Below are 18,759 nucleotides of genomic sequence, written 5' to 3' on the forward strand. Positions count from 1 at the left end.
AACTCTCGCCCTTCTTGTCCTTTTGTACTATTCCTATCCCAGTCTATACTTGGATAATTGAAGTCCCCCATTATAATTCACTCTATAATTCTTGCACCTCTGTAATTTCTTTGCAAATTTGTTTCTCTGCACTCCTTCCGATAGTTGATGGTCTATATACTACACCAAATAACATTATTGCACCTTTTCCATTCCTTATTCTCTACCCAGTGATTCCGTCTTTGACCCCTCTGGAACATCCTCCCTCTCCAGCACTGTAATGCCATCTTTAATCTTTAACCACCCCCCCCTGCCCCTTTTCTTCCTTTCCTGTCTCTCCAAAACGCCCTGTGCCAGGAATATTTAAAGCCCAGTCTTGCCCTTCTTTGAGCCAGGTCTCTTAAAGCAATATCACAATTCCAATAGTCAACCTGTGCCTGTAGTTCACCAATCTTATTAACCACACTCCATGCATTCACATACATGCACATTAACCTTGATTCCAGCTTTTATGCTATCCTCCCTTACTCTGACCCCATCTAATGACTTACTATTGCCTACTCTAATTTTATCAAACTCTCAAAGTATTCTATCTACCTTGATGCTACTCTCTGATTTATTCTCCTTATCAGTTAACAATTCTCTACTTAGCACTGCCAGTTCCTCTCCTCACCACTCTGAATTTCCTCTCAGGTTCTCATCCCCCTGCCAATCTAGTTTAAACTCTCCCCAACAGCACTAGCAAACCTCTCTGCAAGGACGTTAGTCCCAGTCCTGTTAAGGTGTAACCAATCCTTCTTGTACATGTCCCATCTGTCCCAATGTATCAAAAAAAATGGAGGGTAACCTAGGGGCTGAAAAGTGAGAGGAAATTAAGGTAATTAATATCAGTAGAGAAAAAGTACTGCAGAAACTTAATGGACTATAATCCCACAAATCCCCTGAACCTGATGGCCTACACCCCAGGGTTTTCTGAAAGCCGCAGGGATAGTGGGTGTGCTAGCTATGATTTTCCAAACTTCCTGAGATTCTGGAATGGTACCGTCAAATTGGAAGTTAACAAATACTACACCACTTTTCAAGAAAGGAGGAAGAGAAAGAACAGGGAACTACAGGCCAGTTAGCTGGGAACACACCTGAATCTAGTATTAAGGAAGTCTCAACAATGCATTTAGAAAATCATAGTATTACAACAAGGCAATACAGTTTTACTAAAGGGAAATTCCTCTTGCAAATTTAGACTTTTTTGAGGATGCAATCAGTAGGGTAGATAAAGGGGAACCAGTAGATGTAGTATACCTGGATTTCCAAAAGGTTTCTGATAAGATGTTGCACAGAAGAACAATAAGCAAGGTAAGGGCTCATGGAGTTGGGGGTGATATATCAGCACGGATAGAGAACTTGTTAATGGGCAGAAAGCAGAGAAAGGCCATAAATGGGCTTTTTCAAGTTGGCAGGCAGTGAATAGTGGAGTGCTGCAAGGATCAGTGCTGATGCCTCAGCTATTTACAATCTATATTAATGCCTTAGATGAAGAGACAGTGTCAAGTATCCAAGTTTGTTGATGTTAGGTAGAAAGGTCAAAAGCAAAATATTGCTGTTGCTGGAAATCTGAAACAAAAACAAAAATTGCTGGAAAAACTCAGCAGGTCTGACAGCATCTGTGGAGAGGAAGACAGAGTTAACATTTCGAGTCCGTATGACTCTTCATCAGAACTAAAGAGAAATAGAAATGTGGTGAAATATAAGCTGTTTAAGGAGGGTGGGACAGGTGGAGCTGGATAAAGCACCAGTGGAAAGGTCAGCTGTGGGAAGACACAAAGGCTGGTTAAGTGAGTAGGTAACAAGATGACAGATGAAGTATAGTGTAGGCAAGGATGAAGTTGTTCACTTTGGTTGTAAGAATAGAAAAGCAGAATAACTTTTAAAAGGTGTCAAACTGCTAAGTATTGATGTTCAAAAAGACTTAAGTGCAAGTACAAGGAATGCAGAAAGTCAGCGTATATAAATACAGCAAACAATTAGGAAGGCAAACGGTATGTTGATCTTTATTGCAAGGGGTTTGGAGTACAAGAATAAATAAGCCTTGCTACAATTGTACAGGATTTTGGCGAGGCCACATCTGGAATAGTGTGTGCAGTTTTGATCCCCACATTAAAAAAAATATATACTTGCATTGGAGGCAGTACAATGAAGGTTCACGGATTGGTGCTATGATGAGAGACTGAGTAAATTGGTTTATATTCTCAAGAGTTTTGAAGAATGAGAGGTGATCTCATTGAATCCTACAAAATCCTGAGGGGGCTTGATAGGGTGGACACAGAGATTGTTTCCACTGGTCAGGGAATCTAAAACATGGGGGCACAACCTCCGAATAAGGGACTGAGATGAAGACGAATTATTTCACTCAACGGGTTGTGAATCTTGGAATTCTCTACTCCAGAGGGCTGCTCCATCATTGAATATATTTGAGGCTGGGTCAGACAAATGTTTGGTCTTTCAGGGAATTAAGAGATTATGGGGAGCAGGCGGTCAAGTGGAGTTGAAGCCCAAGATCAGCCATGATCGTACTGAATGGTAGATCAGGCTGAATGGTCTTCTCCTGCTCCTATTTCTTGTGTTTTCATTTTTTAAAAACTCAGTCAAATTAGGTAAATGCAATTTTTGCTTAACAAAACCATTCTGGCTTTCTTCAATTGATTCCCATTTGTTCAAGTGATCGTTAATTTTGTCTGGATGAAATAATTCGTCCTCATCTCGGTCCTAATTTCCCACCACCAGGATTCAACTGACTGGCCTGTGGTTGCTGGGTTTATTCGTATATCCTTTTTTGAACAAGAGTATTGAAGATATAAGATCCTGAGGGGTCTTGACAGGGTGAATGTGGAGAGGATGTTTCCTATCGTAAGAGAATCTAGAACAGGGGTGTCACTGTTTAAAAATAAGGGATTGCTCATTTAAAATGGAGGTGAGATAAAATGTTTTCATTCAGAGGGTCATGGGTCTTTGGAACTCTATTCCTGAAAAGGTGGTGGAAGCAGAGTCTTTGAATATTTTTAAGGCAGAAAGTGGTAAGCAAAGGGGTGATGGGTTATCGGGGGTAGGCGGGATGCAGATTTCAGGTTACTCTCAGGTCAGTCATGATCTTATTAAATGGTGGAGCAGTCTTGAGTGGCCGAATGGTCTACCCCTGCTCCTTGTTCATAGTATAACCTCTGCAATTCTCCAGTATTTGCAGATGATTGGAAGATTATTGGTCTGAGTGTAAACTTACAGAATAAGGGGAACCCAAGTGAGGCAGAGAATGAGGATCTGCAGAAACTGATCATGGTTTTGTGAAAGGGAGATCATGTTTAACCGATTTATTGGAGTTCTTGGAAGAACTAACAGGTGCTGTGGATAAAGGGGAACCGGTGGATGTGCTGTACTTAGATTTTCAGAAGGCATTCAATAAGGTGCCTCAGAAAAGGTTACTGTGGAAAATAAAAGCTCATGGTGTAGTGGGGTAACATATTGGCATGGATAGAAGGTTGGCTAGCTAACAGAAAACAGTAGGCATAAATGGGTCTTTTTCTGGTTGGCAGGATGTGATGAGTGGAGTGCCACAGGATCACTGCTGGGGTCTCAACTCTACAATTGATATATATATGATTTGGATGAAGGAGCCAAAGGTTTGGTTGCTAAATTTGGTGATGATACAAAGATAGGTGGGAAGGTAAGATATGAAGTGGACATAAGGAAGTTACAAAAGGATATAGACAGGTTAGGTGAGTAGGCAAAGATCTGGCAAATGGAGTATAATGTGGGAAAATGTGAGGTTGTCCATTTTGGCAGGCTAAGGAACAAAAAGGGTGCAATTACATTGCTGAGTGTACCCTATAGACCGCCAAATAGTGAGAATGACGCAGAATAAATCTGCAGGAAATGAGAGAGAGATGCAAGCATTATAGAGTAGTTATAATGGGTGACTTTAATTACCTGAATGTAGACTTGGTCAGTGGTAGTGTAAAGGGCAGCAGGGGGAAAATGTTCCTAGATTTTGTTCAAGAGAATTTTCTACAGCACTATGTGTCCAATCCAACAAGAAAAGATGCACTGTTAGACCTGGTTCTTGGAAATGAGTTGGGCCAAAGCAGGTCAACTGTAAGTGGGGGAACATTTAGGAAACAGTGATCATAGTATTGTACGTTTTTGGATGATGATAAAAAAGGACGATAGGCAATCCAGAGTAAGGATAATTAACTGGAGGGGAGCCAACTTTGACGGGGCAAGAATGGAGCTGGGCCAGATAGACTAGAACGAAAGATTGGCAGGAAAAACTGTCGCTGAACAATGACTGGAGAATTGTAAACTTTATGCACTTGTTCAAAAAAGGTAGTAAGGATAAGCCCAGCAATTACAGACCAATCAGTTTAACTTCAGTAGTGGGTAACATTCTAGAAACAATTATTCAGGATAGAATTAGTATTCACATGGAAAAATATGGGTTGATAAGGAAGAGCCAGCATGGATTTCTAAAGGGGAAATTGTGTTCAACTAACTTGGAGTTTTTTGAAGAGGTAACAGAAAAGGTCGATGAGGGTATTGCTGATGTGTTGTACATTTCAAAAGATATTTGATACAGTGTCACACAACAGACTTGTGATAAAAGTATTGCTCATGGAATAAAAGGGACAGTAGCAACGTGGGCTCAAAATTGGCTGAAAAACAGGAAGCAGAGAGTAATAGTGGATGGATATTTTTCGGGCTGGAGGAAGGTTTGCAATGTACCAGTCCAGGGGTCAGAGTTGGGACCCTCACTTTTCCTGATATATATTAATGATCTAGATCTTGGTGTGCAGGGAACAATTTCAAAGTTTGCAGATGATATGAAACTTGGAAGTGCTGTGAACTGCGTGGAGGATGGTGTGGGGCTTCAAGAGGACATAGACAAGTTGGTGCAGTGGGCAGAGAGGTGGCAAATGAAGTTCAATGTGGAGAAGTGTGACGTGATGCATTTTGGTAGGAAGAATATGGACAGACAATATAAAGTAATTGGTGAAATTTTGAAGGGGGTACAGGAGCAGAAAGACCTGGGTGTATATGTGCATAGACCATTGAAGGTGACAGGTCAAGTGGAGAGAGCAATTAATAAAGCATATAGTATCTTGGGCTTTATTAATAGGGGCATAGAGTACAAGAGCTAGGAGGTTACGCTGAATTTATATAAGACACTCCAGAGGCCTCAGCTGGAGTATTCAGCTACAAGGATAGATTGCTTATATTTCAGCTCTTTCCTGGACTCGAACTCAAGTTCTGTTGAAGGGTCATGAGGACTCGAGACGTCAACTCTTTTCTTCTCCGCCGATGCTGCCAGACCTGCTGAGTTTTTCCAGGTAATTCTGTTTTTGTTTTGGATTTCCAGCATCCGCAGTTTTTTTGTTTTTAGATTGGGGAGGTTGGGACTGTTCTCTTGAGAGAGAAGACGACTAAGGAGATTTGATAGATATGTTCAAAATCACAAGGGGGCTGGACAGAGTAGATAGGGAGAAGCTGTTCGTAAAAGGAGAGAGCACAGATTTAAAGTGGTTTGCAAAAGATGCAAATATGCTGTGAGAAAAACCTTTTTTCACAGTGAGTGATTCGAGTCTGAAATGCACTGTCTGGAAGTGTGTTGGAGGCAGGTTCAATCGAGGCATTCAAGAGGGCATTAGATGATTATTTGAATAGAAACAATGTGCAATGTATGGGGGAAAGGCAGGGCAACGGCACTAGGTCATAATGCTCATTTGGAGAGTCGGTGCAGTCATGATGGGCCGAATGGCCTCCTTCAGTGCCGTTAAAGTTCTGTGATTCTGTGAAATAACAAGTATATTATCTAAATGTGAGAGGTTGTAGAGCTGCAGAGTTCCAAGATGCACAGGGATCTGGGTGTCCTAGTGCATGAATCACAAAAGGTTGGTATGGAGGTACAGCAAATAATTAGCAAAGCTAATACAATGTTATTGTTTATTGTGAGGGGAATTGAATACAAAATTAGGGAGGTTATGTTTCAATTATACAGGGCACTGGTGAGGCCACATCTGGGATACTGTGTAACGGCTGGTCTCCTTATTTAAGATGTAAATGCATTGCAAGTAGTTCAGAGAAGATTACTGGACTAATACCAGGGTTGTCTAATGAGTAAAGGTTAGACAGGCTAGGCTTGTATCCACTGGAGTTTAGAAGATTAAGAGGTAACTTGATAGAAACATATAAGATCCTGCAGGGACTGTATAGGGTGGATGTGGAAAGGATGTTTCCTCTTGTGGGAAAATCTAGAATTCAGGGTCACTGTTTAAAAATAAGGGGTCACTCATTTAGGACAGAGATAAGGAATTTTTTTCTCAGGCGTTTGAAAGACTTTGGAATTCTCTTCTTGAAAAGGTGGTTGAGGCAGAGTCCTTGAATATCTTTAAGGCAGAAACAGGTAGATTCTTGGTAAGCAAGGGGGTGAAAGGTTATCAGAGGCAGACAGGGATGTGAAGTTCAGATTAAAATTAGATCAGCCATGACTTTATTGAATGGTGGAACAGGCTTGAGGTGCCAAGTGGCCTATTCCTGCTCAGAATTCAGATGTTCGTATGATCCTACCCAACAGATAGAATGTACTACCTACCTGTGAGAAGAGAGATGGAGATTATCAGGGGTACAGGCTCAATGGGGTCATGGAGACGGGAGCAGGAGGCTGTCCAAAGGAGGGTGGGAGAGGAGGGGCTGTATAATGTGGTAGTTGCATGGGGTTCAATAATGAGGGGGGTAGTTACCATCATTTGTGAGCAGGATCATGATTTCCACATGCCGGGTTGAGGGCCAACTCAAACCATTTGAAAGGCTATTGGAGAGGGAAAAGCCATGTTGGGACAAACAAGTAGCAAAAGCAAGAGAGCTCAGAGTGCCAGGAGTTAAAAGCCAAATTAAAGCACAGAAGTTCGAGGGTTATTAACTCTGGATTATTAATCTCACACCATCCCGACTTAGAACTATATTGCCGTTCCTTCACTGCTGCTGGGTTAAATTCCTGGAATTACCTTTCTATCAGCGCTGAGGGTATATGTACGTTGACTGGGGCTGTTCAAGGTAGATCACCATCACCTTCTCAAGGGTGATTAAGGAGAGCAATAAATGCTGGCCTTGACAATGACGCTCTCATCCCAAGAACGAGTAAGAAATTATTCCCTGAGCCACTTGCAAACTAGCATAGGAATAAGCAAGATTAAAGTTGAGCATGTGGTTGAAGTGATGGTGTGGGAAAGGGGAGTTCTAATTCATTGAACATTGGCACTGGACGCACTGCTCACATTGGAATGGCTCCAGAACAGTGAGCCCAAAGGATGAAATGGGGTCAAAGGAGTTTGGAAGGGTCGGGCGGGGCGGGGAGAAGAGGTGCGAGTGTTGAGGACATATGCAAAAAGATAGCATAAATAATAATTCCAAAACATAGAGAGAGCAGAACAATGGTCAGAAATTGGGTTAGGAGCTACAGATAAAAGGATACAAAAGATGTCAAGTAGGGAGAACTAAGAAATGAGAGGAAAAAAAGAACATTACAGAACAGGCCAAGCAGGGTGTATGGTCCAAGTAAGTGTTCATCATACAAACACACAGAGTATAAAGGACAAATGAATTTAATTCAAGCACAAATTAAAGTTGAAGAATATGACATGACAGCTATTATTGAGACATGGCTACAAAACAATCAGGATGAGGAAATAAATAAACCAGATTAAAAGATCTACAGGGAGGAGAGGGGAAATGGTAGAAAGGAAGGTGCAGGATTAGTGAATAAGGAGGAAATCAACTCAATAAAAAGAATATAACGAGAGGTAAGCAAGCAGAAAAGACTTTAAGATCGAATTAAGAAAGAGAGAAGGATTTAAGACTGTAATGCGAGTTGCATATAGGCCTTCTTGTAACAGCAGTGGAATGGGAGGTTATATAAATGCAGTGGTTAAACAAACATATAGCGAAGGCAAAGTGGTTTTAATTTTGGATTTGGAACTTCCATACAGACCATAAAAGGTAAGTCATGCCTGATGACCCTGACTGAAATTTCGAAGAGTTGACTTAAGTCATGGACAGGTAAATATCTATGCATATTATTAAAATGGACTTTGAGAAGGAATTTGACAATGTCCCTCATAAGACGGTCAGGGGGCTAAGACCTTTCACTCTATATTTTTCAAAAATATATAGATATCCTCATGGCTAATTTCTAAATTTTAAGAACTGGGCAAAGACTTTAAAATGGCTGAAGCCATATCTGGCTGTGGCTTTCAAACAGAAGGAACTTTTCAGTAGTATCTGAGCAGCTGACACCTTGTTATCTCTGTCTCTTTGCTGACAACCCTGTGGGCTGCAGAGACAAAATTCAAAGCCCATATACAAAGCCCATCTGCATTTCATAAGCCAGACCTGGCTACCAGAGTCTACTAGTCTCGGGCAAAGGGCCCTGCATCCATTTTACAAATTCTTAATGATTGGGACATAAACAATCTCAGGAGCCCAAAAAGAAATATACATCCTTTGTCAAAGACAAAGTGCAGAGGTGAGAGTCAGGTGACATGACCCCCGAGCTGAGAACACCAGTTATACTGTATTGCTGTACTGTAAATCAGTATGCCATCTTCCATCCAGCTCAGAAAGAAGGTTCTATCCAGGTTTGAATGCCTGGCTCCCATCTACACTATTTCTACCGGGATTTCTGAACTTCTGTACCAGCACCTACAAGACTAATTCATGTCTGTGCGCCTATCCCATCATGTAAGTCATCTCTACTGGAAAAATGAATTATCCAGCATCAGTTTTCAACCTGCCAACCTCTGTGAAGGAATACACCATTGCAGTTCGATTTTGGGCTCTCAGATTATTTTATCTGTGGTCTTTGCCCTGCAAATCCTTCATCCTCTATCCCCTTCTTTTATTGTATGAGTGGAAAGGAGGTTATGTGGCTATCCTCCTCTTGCGTTCGAGTGTACACAAATAAACTGACCCTCTAAGTTTCGCCTATTTTGAGTTTGCTGTGGGGTTATTAATCGAAATTGGATCATACAAAAACCATGGGGTTGAGCAATATGCCACCGCTTATGAAGGGGGAAGCAAATCAAAACACCTTTCTGTTTACGGATGGGTGTTGAGAAGAGAAATCAGGGCTGTTTAAATTACACCCCCCTCCCCCACCCCTTTGTCCATAACAAGACTGTTAAGCTAAGGTTGACGCTTATGAAATAGAACCTGATTAGGAAATTGTCTCTGTTCTCATCTCTTGCAGATTGGGCAAGTACTTTCATTGGCAGGATGTGGCATCTAACAAGCATCCATCTTGGGGCCAGAAACATTCGCTAATGATTAATGACTTCAATAGGAGAGAGAGAGACAGGCAGCCAATTTGGCTGATAATATAGGTAGGCAATATTACAAGAAGTGTTGGCAGAAGCATAAGATTACTGAGATATTGATAGATTAAGCTCTGATGAAAGGTCACAGACCTGAAACATGAGCTTTGTTTTACTTTTTACAAATGCTGCTTGCCCTGCTGAGTATTTCCAGCATTTTCTGTTTTTATGATGGATAGATTGAGGGAATGGGTAAGACTGTGGAAAATGGATTTCAATGTAAGAAAATGCAAGGACATCCACTTTGGAACTGAAAGGAATAGAACAGGGCACTTTTTAATTAGTGAAAAGCTACCAACAGTGGAGGTCCAGAGACAATTTGGAATGGGGTGAGGGAAGGGGGGGGTCCAGGTACGTAGATTAAAACGTCAGGAATGGTACAGAAAATAATCCAGAAAAGCTAATAGAATGCTGGCCTTTATATCTAGAGGACTAGAATACTAGAACACAAAGCCCAGGTGATATAAGAACATAAGAAATAGGAGTAGAAACCAGCCAGGGAAAACAAACCTACAGGATCTGCCTTGTCAAACCCCTTTAGAATCCTTTATATTTCAATGAGATCGTCTCTCATTCTTCAGAGAATAAAGGCCCAGTTTACTCAGCCTCACATCACAGTCTATAGCAAACCTTCACTGTACTGACTCCAATACAAGTATATCTTTGCTTAAATATGGAGATCAAAACTGCACATAGTATTCCAGATGTGGTCTCACCAATACCCTGTACAATTGCAGCAAGACTTGTTTTATCCCTGTACTCTAATCCCCTTACAAAAAAAATGGTCAACATGCCATTCATCTACCCAATCAACTTTGAGTTCCTTGTCCGAGAACATCCGAGTCTCTTTCAACATCAACTTGTACAAGTTTCACGATTTTCAAAAAATCTTCTGTTTTTCAATTCTTAGAAGAGTGAATAACCTCAGACTTCCCGACATCATACCCCATCTGTCATCTTGTTGCCCATTCATTCAACCTATATTTCTTTGGAGCCTCTGTGTCCTCCTCACAACTTACCTTTCCACCTAGCTTGGTATCATCAGCAAACTTGGCTACATTATTCTCAGTATGTTCATCTAAATAGATTTTAAATAGCTGAGGCCCCAGCATTGATCCTTGTGGCATTCCACTAATCATAGCCCACCAACTCGGGAATCCCTCATTTACACCTGCACTTTGCTTCTGTCCGTTAACCAATTCTCTATCCATGCTAATATTACCCCCATTCCCAGAGCCCTTATCTTGTATACTAACCTTTTGCATGGCGCCTTATCAAATGCCTCTTAATAATCAAGGTATACAACATCTACTTGTTCCCTTTTACCAACCCGATCAGTTACATGCTCAAACAACTTTGTCAAGCACAATTTCCCTTCGTAAGCGCCATGTTGGCTTTGTCTGATCATTCTATGTTTTTCTAAGGGCTTTAAGACTTCCATAATAATTGATTCCAGTACATTCTCCATGACTGATATCAGGCTAACGAGACTGTAGTTCTTCATTTTCTTTCTACCACCTTTCTTGAATAGCGGTGTCACATTTGCTGACCACCAATCTGCTGGGACTGTTCCAGAATTTAGGGAATTTTGGGGAATCATTGTCAAAGCATTCACTATCTCTGCAGTGATCTCTTTTAGAACCCAAGGATGTAGGCCACCGGGTCCTGGGGATGTCAGATTTTAACGGACCCCTCATATTTCTCCAGTACTTTTTATTTCCAATATTCATGGCCTCACCCTTTTTAGCATCCATGTTCCCTCGATTTGTGTGTGCAACATGTGCATTCTACTGTGAAGACAGACATAAAATATTTGTTCAATGTCTCTGCTATTTCCTCATTTCCCACAATACTTTCTCTTGTTTCTGATTCTAAGGGACCAATGTTTACTTAAGCTACCCCCTTCCTTTATATGTGCTTGAAAAAGCTTTTACAATCTGTTTTTATATTCCTTGCTAGCTTTCTCTCATTCTATTTTCTCCCTGAACAACTTTTTGGTGGCCCTTTGCTGGTTTCTCTAATCCTCAGAGTTGCTACTATTCTTTGCAACCTCATACTCTTCTTTTAATCTCAGCCTATGCTTAATCTCTTTACTAAGTCCCTGATAGATATTTTTTGCTGAGTTTTTGTTTTTCAATGGAATGTATTTTTACTCAACATACTGAATTGTTTCTTTAAATGTTTTCCACCGTTTACTTACTGCCACACATTTCAGTCTATTTACCCAATTAACCGTAGCCAGCTCGCCCCTCATACCTATGTAATTGACTTGATCCCTGGTCAATTCCACAACGTATTGTTCCAGGAAACTGTCATAAAAACATTCTACAAAATCATCTTCTCGACTACACTTGTCAGTTTGATTGGTCCAATCCAACACTAAGTTCCCCACAACTACAATGCTGTCTTTGGTACGTGCTCCAAGAATTTCTTGTTTAATGCCCTGTCCACCAGTTTTACTACTGTTGGGGGCCAATAAACTACTCCCACCAGTGTTTTCTGCCTCTTGCTGTTCCCAATCTCCACCAATACTGATTCTACTTTTTGATCTTCTAAGCCAAATCCTTTCCCACTCATGTCCTTCTGTCATCCTTTGTCTTTTCAAAGCTATTCACCATCCTGACTTGGAAACATATTGCCATTTCTTCACTGTCGCTGAGTCCAAAGTCTTGAACTCCCTCCCTAACAGCACTGTGGATGTACCTATCCCACAGGGACTGCAGTAGTTCAAGGTGGCAGCTCACCACCGCCATCCCCAGGGCAATTAGGAATGGGCAATAAATACTGGCCCAGCCAGCGATGCCCACATCCCATGAAAGAATTTTTTTAAAATTGTGTATCCTGGAATATTTATTTCCAAACCTTAGTCACCATGTAGCCATGTCTCTGTGCTGGCAATTAGATCTAAACATTTTTTTATTATTTTGTGGGATGTGGGCATCACTGGCAAGGCCAATGTTTGTTGCCCATTTCTCATTGCCCTTGAACTGAGTAGCTTGCTGAGCAATTTCAGAAGGCAGTTAAGAGTCAACCACATTGCTGTGGGTCTGGAGACACATATAGGCCAGACCAGGTAAGGACAGCAAACTTCCTTCCCTGAAGGACATTAATGAACCAGATGGGTTTCACAACAATTGATGATATTTGTCATGGTCACCATTACTGAGACGAGCTCGAAGTTCCAGATTTTATTAATTGAATTCAAATTGACCAGCTACTGTGGTGGGTTTCGAACACGTGTCCCCACAGCTTCAGACTGGGCCTCTGGATTACTAATCCAGTGACACTACCTCTGCACCACAGTGTCCCCCAGAAATAATTTCTGTCTCTCTGCCGTGCAAGTTCCCTTCATTATCTTTAAAATTTGGATCAAACCATCCATCAGTTTCTAAATTCTGAGGTATACAACCAGAGTTTGTATAATCTCATCTTATAACTTAACCCTTGAAGTCCAAGTATCATTCTGGTAAAACTATGCTACACTCCATCCAAGAACAGGATGCTCTTTTTCCAAGTGTTGTGCCCAGAACTATTCTACCATTACCATCAAGCTGCAGGATCAACCCTGGTTCAATGAAGTGTGCAGGAGGGCATGCCAGGAGCACCATACATATCGAAAAATGAGGTGTCAACCTGCTGAAGCTACAATAGAGGACAACTTGGGTACCAAACAGCATAAGCAGCAAGTGATAAACATGGCTAAGCGATCCCACAACCAATGCATCAGATCTATGCTCCGCAGTCCTGCCACATCCAGTCGTGAATGGTGGTGGACAATTAAACAACTCACTGGAGGAGGTAGTTCCACAAAATCCCCATCCTCAATGACGGGGAAGCCCAGCACATCAGTGCAAAAGATAAGGCTGCAGTATTTGCAACAATCTTAGTTAGAAGTGCCAATTGAACAATCCACCTTGGTTTGGAAATATATCACCATTCCTTCACTGTCGCTGGGTCAAAATCCTGGAGCTCCCTCCCTAACAGCACTGTGGTTGTATCTGCACCACAGGGACTGCAGCGGTTCAAGACGACAGCTCAAGGGCAATTAGGGGTGAGCAGTAAATACTGACCTTGTCGGCAACACCCACGTCCCATGAAAGAATAAAAAAATGAACAGAGTAAACCTTTCCCCTTACATGGTCCCCTCAAACAGGGCAGGTACAGCAGGAGTTAGATACAGTCAAGCTCCCTCTATATTGTTCCATCAAATATTCGCAGGGCTGGTACAGCACAAGTTAAACACGAAATAAAACTCACTTTACATTCCCATCAAATATTCCCAGAGCAGGCACAGCACGGATTAGAGACTGGAAAACTTAATTTAAACCTCTATGTTGTATCTCCACTTTACTGATGACACAAACCATCTTGACTTGGAGATTGAAAAATTATCGTACTGACGCAGGCTCTGAATTGCTAATTACTGTGGATTCTTTTGTTCACTGGATTAAAACTGCCCAAACTCATTTGATGGTGGATACACCCTCCCAATTTTAGTCAAGGTTCTGAAAGTTGCAATGGGACCTGTGCATTCCTGTCTGTTCCTTTGTACATGTAGCCCATGGCTTTCATTATCCAGAATGATAAGTCTTACTGCTACCACTCTCACAACAGAGACTTACCGAGAAAGTTCGGGTAAAGCTGATCAACATTATCAATCACGTAGTTGCACTTGGGGCACCGATTACTGACTTCCAGGCTCTGTCGAATACATTTATAGCTGGAGAAGATCAGGCAACAAGTTAGAGCAATCAATTCTGTGTCCGTGAAACACGCACTCAACTGTGTGCTCGCTCTCCCCATGATTCACTCAGACAAACACAGTCCCCTCTTGGTTTATCACTCAAGACTCACCTAACAAGCAATTCAATGAAAAATTCTGGACTTTGGTCGATTCTCGTGTGGAAGGAGCACTGAGATTGCCTGCGGCTTTTGTGCTAAACAACTAGAAACTGATCAGCTGTACCACAGCACAGCCATCCCCTCGGAAAGCCACCACCCGCCACTCCTTGGAGCGTCATCATCTCTCCATTCCTCAGAGCCCCGCTGTGCCCCCACTGGAGAGCTGCTGCAACATTCCACCACTCAGAGAGCCCCGCTGTGCCCCCCCACTCGGAGAGCTACTGCAACACTCCCCCACTCGGAGAGCCCCTGCTGGCCCCTGCCACAGAGAACCCCTAACAGCCCACCTCCCCGCAGAGGGCCACTGCCACCACCACCACCCCCCACGCAATCCCGGAGCACTGCTCACTGCCGCCGTCCCCAGCATTCCAGTGCCTCTCCCCAACTTCCTTGGGACGTTGCCGCCAACCCCACTGCCGACCCACAGAGCAATGCTGCTGCTGGTGCACCCCCACCCCACTGAGAGCCGTCACCACGTCCACCTCAGAGCACTGCCCCCCTCCCCCACTGAGAGCCGTGACCACGTCCACTTCCCCAGAGCCCCCCTCCTCCACTGAGAGCCGTCACCACCCCCACCGCCCCAGAGCCCCTCCCCCACTGAGAGCCATCACCACGTCCACCTCCTCAGAGCACTGCCCCCCTCCCCCACTGAGAGCCGTCACCACGTCCACCTCCCCAGAGCACTGCCCTCTCCCCTACTGAGAGCTGTCACCACATCCACCTCCCCAGAGCACTGCCCCCCTCCCCCACTGAGAGCCGTCACCATGTCCACCTCCCCAGAGAACTGCCCCCTCCCGCACTGAGAGCCGTCACCACCCGCACCTCCCAAGAGCCCCGCCCCTGCTGAGAGCCGTCACCACCCCCACCGCCCCAGAGCCCCTCCCCCACTGAGAGCCATCACCACATCCACCTCCTCAGAGCACTGCCCCCTCCCCCACTGAGAGCCGTCACCACGTCCACCTCCCCAGAGCACTGCCCTCTCCCCTACTGAGAGCTGTCACCACATCCACCTCCCCAGAGCATTGCCCCCCTCCCCCACTGAGAGTCGTCACCATGTCCACCTCCCCAGAGAACTGCCCCCTCCCGCACTGAGAGCCGTCACCACCCGCACCTCCCAAGAGCCCCGCCCCTGCTGAGAGCCGTCACCACATCCACCTCCCCAGAGAAATGCCCCCCTCCCCCACTGAGACCTGTCACCACATCCACCTCCCCAGAGCCCCCCACCCCCACTGAGAGCCGTCACTAATCCCATCTCCCCAGAGCCCCTCCCCCGCTGAGAGCCGTCACCACGCCCACCTCCCGAGCGCTGACCCCCTCCCCCGCTGAAAGCCGTCACCACACCCACCTCCCCAGAGAACTGCCCCCCTCCCCCACTGAGAGCCGTCACCACGTCTACCCATCCAGAGAACTGCCCTCCTCCCCCACTGAGAGCCGTCGCCACCCCCACCTCCCCAGAGCGCTGACCCCCTCCCTGCTGAGAGCCATCACCATGCCCACCTCCCCAGAGCCCCTCCCCCACTGCGCCGTCACCATTCACACCTCCCCAGAGCCCCTCCCCTGCTGAAAGCCATCACCACGCCCAACTCCCCTGAGCCCCTCCTCGCTGAGAGCCGTCACCACGCTCACCTCCCCAGAGCCCCAACTCAGAGTGTCGTCACCACGCCCATCTCTCCAGAGTCCCCCCTCGCTGAGAGTCGTCACCACACCCACCTCCCAGAGCCCCTCCTCGCTGAGAGACGTCACCATGCCCACCTCACCAGATCACTGACCACTTAGAAAGACGTCACCAGCACCCACCCACCCCTCAGAAAGCCACAGGCGCAATCCCTCCCCTGGAACACCACCGCCACCCCACCCCTTCGGAGATAAGGATCTTCACTGTGAGGATAAAGGAAACATCAGGCGCTCATTGCTCATGAGATATGGAGCAAGGCCAGCCATCCAGTCCACTGACACATGTCTCTCTCAAGGACATGCGCAGTCAAAGACAGACTTGGTTCACACTGCAAACCAGTGTGTACTCACAAAAACATCACAATCATCTCCCATTGTCTGGCTTCCAATAAACTTCATTATTCCAATCTCAGGGGCAGGGGCAGCCACAAATGATAAACAAGGTGCAGCAATTCTCAGATTATTTAAACTCTGAGAATTTCATGATTGGCTCTAAAAAGCTTGGGCCCATGATGTACAAATGATGGTAGGTCCGATATCCAAAACTTTTTTTCTTAACTATGGACAAAATAACTTTATCCTGATCAACTCCAATTGACCAAGCATTATGGGGACAATACTTACCCCATTATGCTCTCCCTGTATTTTTAACACAAACAGAATCTGCCAAAATAATCGAGATGAAACTGTTAACAACTGAATTTATGATCTTCATTCATCAAGAATCAAGTGGAACTCACCAAAAACTGTGACCGCATTTTGTCATATGTGCCTCCTCGATCATCTCAAAACAGATAGGGCTGTGAATTAACAAGAAATAAAACGGTCAGAGTCACTGTCCGCGTTCGGAGAGCAAGCAGGAGTGATCCCCTGATCTCTTGCTCCTGCCTGAGCGCGCTCTCTCTCTCTCTGCTGCGGTCTCTCTCTCTCTCTCTCTATCCCCCACGATCTCTCTCTCTCCTCTCTCTCTCTCCCCCCCGGTCTCTCTCTCCCTCCCCGGTCTCGCTTTCTCTCTCTCTCTCCCACGGTCTCTCTCTCTCTCTCTCTCTCTCTCTCCCACGGTCTCTCCCTCTCTCTCTCTCTCCCACCGTCTCTCTCTCTCTCTCTCTCTCTCTCTCTCTCCCCACGGTCCCTCGGTCTCTCTCTCTCTCCCACGGTCTCTCTCTCTCTCCCACGGTCTCTCTCTCTCTCCCACGGTCTCTCTCTCTCTCCCACGGTCTCGCTCTATCTCCCACGGTCTCGCTCTATCTCCCACGGTCTCTCTCTCTCTCCCAATGTCTCTCTCTCTCTCCCAATGTCTCTCTCTCTCTCCCAAGGTCTCTCTCTCTCTCCCAAGGTCTCTCTCTCTCTCCCAAGGTCTCTCTCTCTCTCCCAAGGTCTCTCTCCCTCTCCCAAGGTCTCTCGCTCTCTCCCACGGTCTCTCGCTCTCTCCCAAGGTCTCTCTCTCTCTCCCACGGTGTCTCTCTCTCTCCCACGGTCTCTCTCTCTCTCCCACGGTCTCTCTCTCTCTCCCAATGTCTCTCTCTCTCTCTCTCTCTCTCCCAATGTCTCTCTCTCTCTCTCTCTCTCTCCCAATGTCTCTCTCTCTCTCTCTCTCTCCCAATGTCTCTCTCTCTCTCTCTCTCCCAATGTCTCTCTCTCTCTCTCTCTCTCCCAATGTCTCTCTCTCTCTCTCTCTCTCCCAATGTCTCTCTCTCTCTCTCTCTCTCTCTCCCAATGTCTCTCTCTCTCTCTCTCTCTCCCAATGTCTCTCTCTCTCTCTCTCTCCCAATGTCTCTCTCTCTCTCTCTCTCTCTCTCCCAATGTCTCTCTCTCTCTCTCTCTCTCCCAATGTCTCTCTCTCTCTCTCTCTCTCCCACGGTCTCTCTCTCTCTCTCTCTCTCTCTCTCTCCCCCACGGTCTCTCTCTCTCTCTCTCTCTCCCCCCCACGGTCTCTCTCTCTCTCTCTCTCTCTCCCACGGTCTCTCTCTCTCTCTCTCTCTCTCTCTCTCCCACGGTCTCTCTCTCACTATCTCTCTCCATCGGTCTCTCTCCCACGGTCTCTCTCCCACGGTCTCTCTCCCACGGTCTCTCTCCCACGGTCTCTCTCCCACGGTCTCTCTCCCACGGTCTCTCTCCCACGGTCTCTCTCTCTCTCTCTCTCTCTCCCACGGTCTCTCTCTCTCTCTCTCTCTCTCCCACGGTCTCTCTCTCTCTCTCTCTCTCTCTCCCACGGTCTCTCTCTCTCTCTCCCACGGTCTCTCTCTCTCTCTCCCACGGTCTCTCTCTCTCTCTCTCTCTCCCACGGTCTCTCTCTCTCTCCCACGGTCTCTCTCTCTCTCTCTCTCTCTCCCACGGTCTCTCTCTCTCTCTCTCTCTCCCTCACGGTCTCTCTCTCTCTCTCTCTCTCTCCCTCACGGTCTCTCTCTCTCTCTCTCTCTCTCCCTCACGGTCTCTCTCTCTCTCTCTCTCTCTCTCCCTCACGGTCTCTCTCTCTCTCTCTCTCTCTCCCTCACGGTCTCTCTCTCTCTCTCTCTCTCTCCCTCACGGTCTCTCTCTCTCTCTCTCTCTCTCCCTCACGGTCTCTCTCTCTCTCTCTCTCTCTCCCTCACGGTCTCTCTCTCTCTCTCTCTCTCTCCCTCACGGTCTCTCTCTCTCTCTCTCTCTCTCCCTCACGGTCTCTCTCTCTCTCTCTCTCTCTCCCTCACGGTCTCTCTCTCTCTCTCTCTCCCTCACGGTCTCTCTCTCTCTCTCTCCCTCACGGTCTCTCTCTCTCTCTCTCCCTCACGGTCTCTCTCTCTCTCTCTCCCTC

The 18,759-nt window shown here is 45.5% G+C and overlaps 1 protein-coding gene across 1 annotated transcript in view; it reads right to left on the reverse strand.

Moving 5' to 3' along the window:
* The window catches only part of LOC121288933 (E3 ubiquitin-protein ligase COP1-like), a 98,733-nt gene that overhangs the window by 49,534 nt on the left and 30,440 nt on the right, over positions 1–18,759 (reverse strand). Inside the window, exons 2-3 of the mRNA XM_041207801.1 lie at positions 16,709–16,768; positions 14,015–14,112 (exon numbers count right to left, since the gene is read on the reverse strand). Coding sequence (XP_041063735.1) covers positions 14,015–14,112; positions 16,709–16,768 — 158 coding nt within the window. The remainder of the gene's footprint in view (positions 1–14,014; positions 14,113–16,708; positions 16,769–18,759) is intronic.

Source organism: Carcharodon carcharias, chromosome 16, assembly GCF_017639515.1.
Source record: "Carcharodon carcharias isolate sCarCar2 chromosome 16, sCarCar2.pri, whole genome shotgun sequence".
Taxonomy (NCBI): Eukaryota; Metazoa; Chordata; class Chondrichthyes; order Lamniformes; family Lamnidae; genus Carcharodon; species Carcharodon carcharias.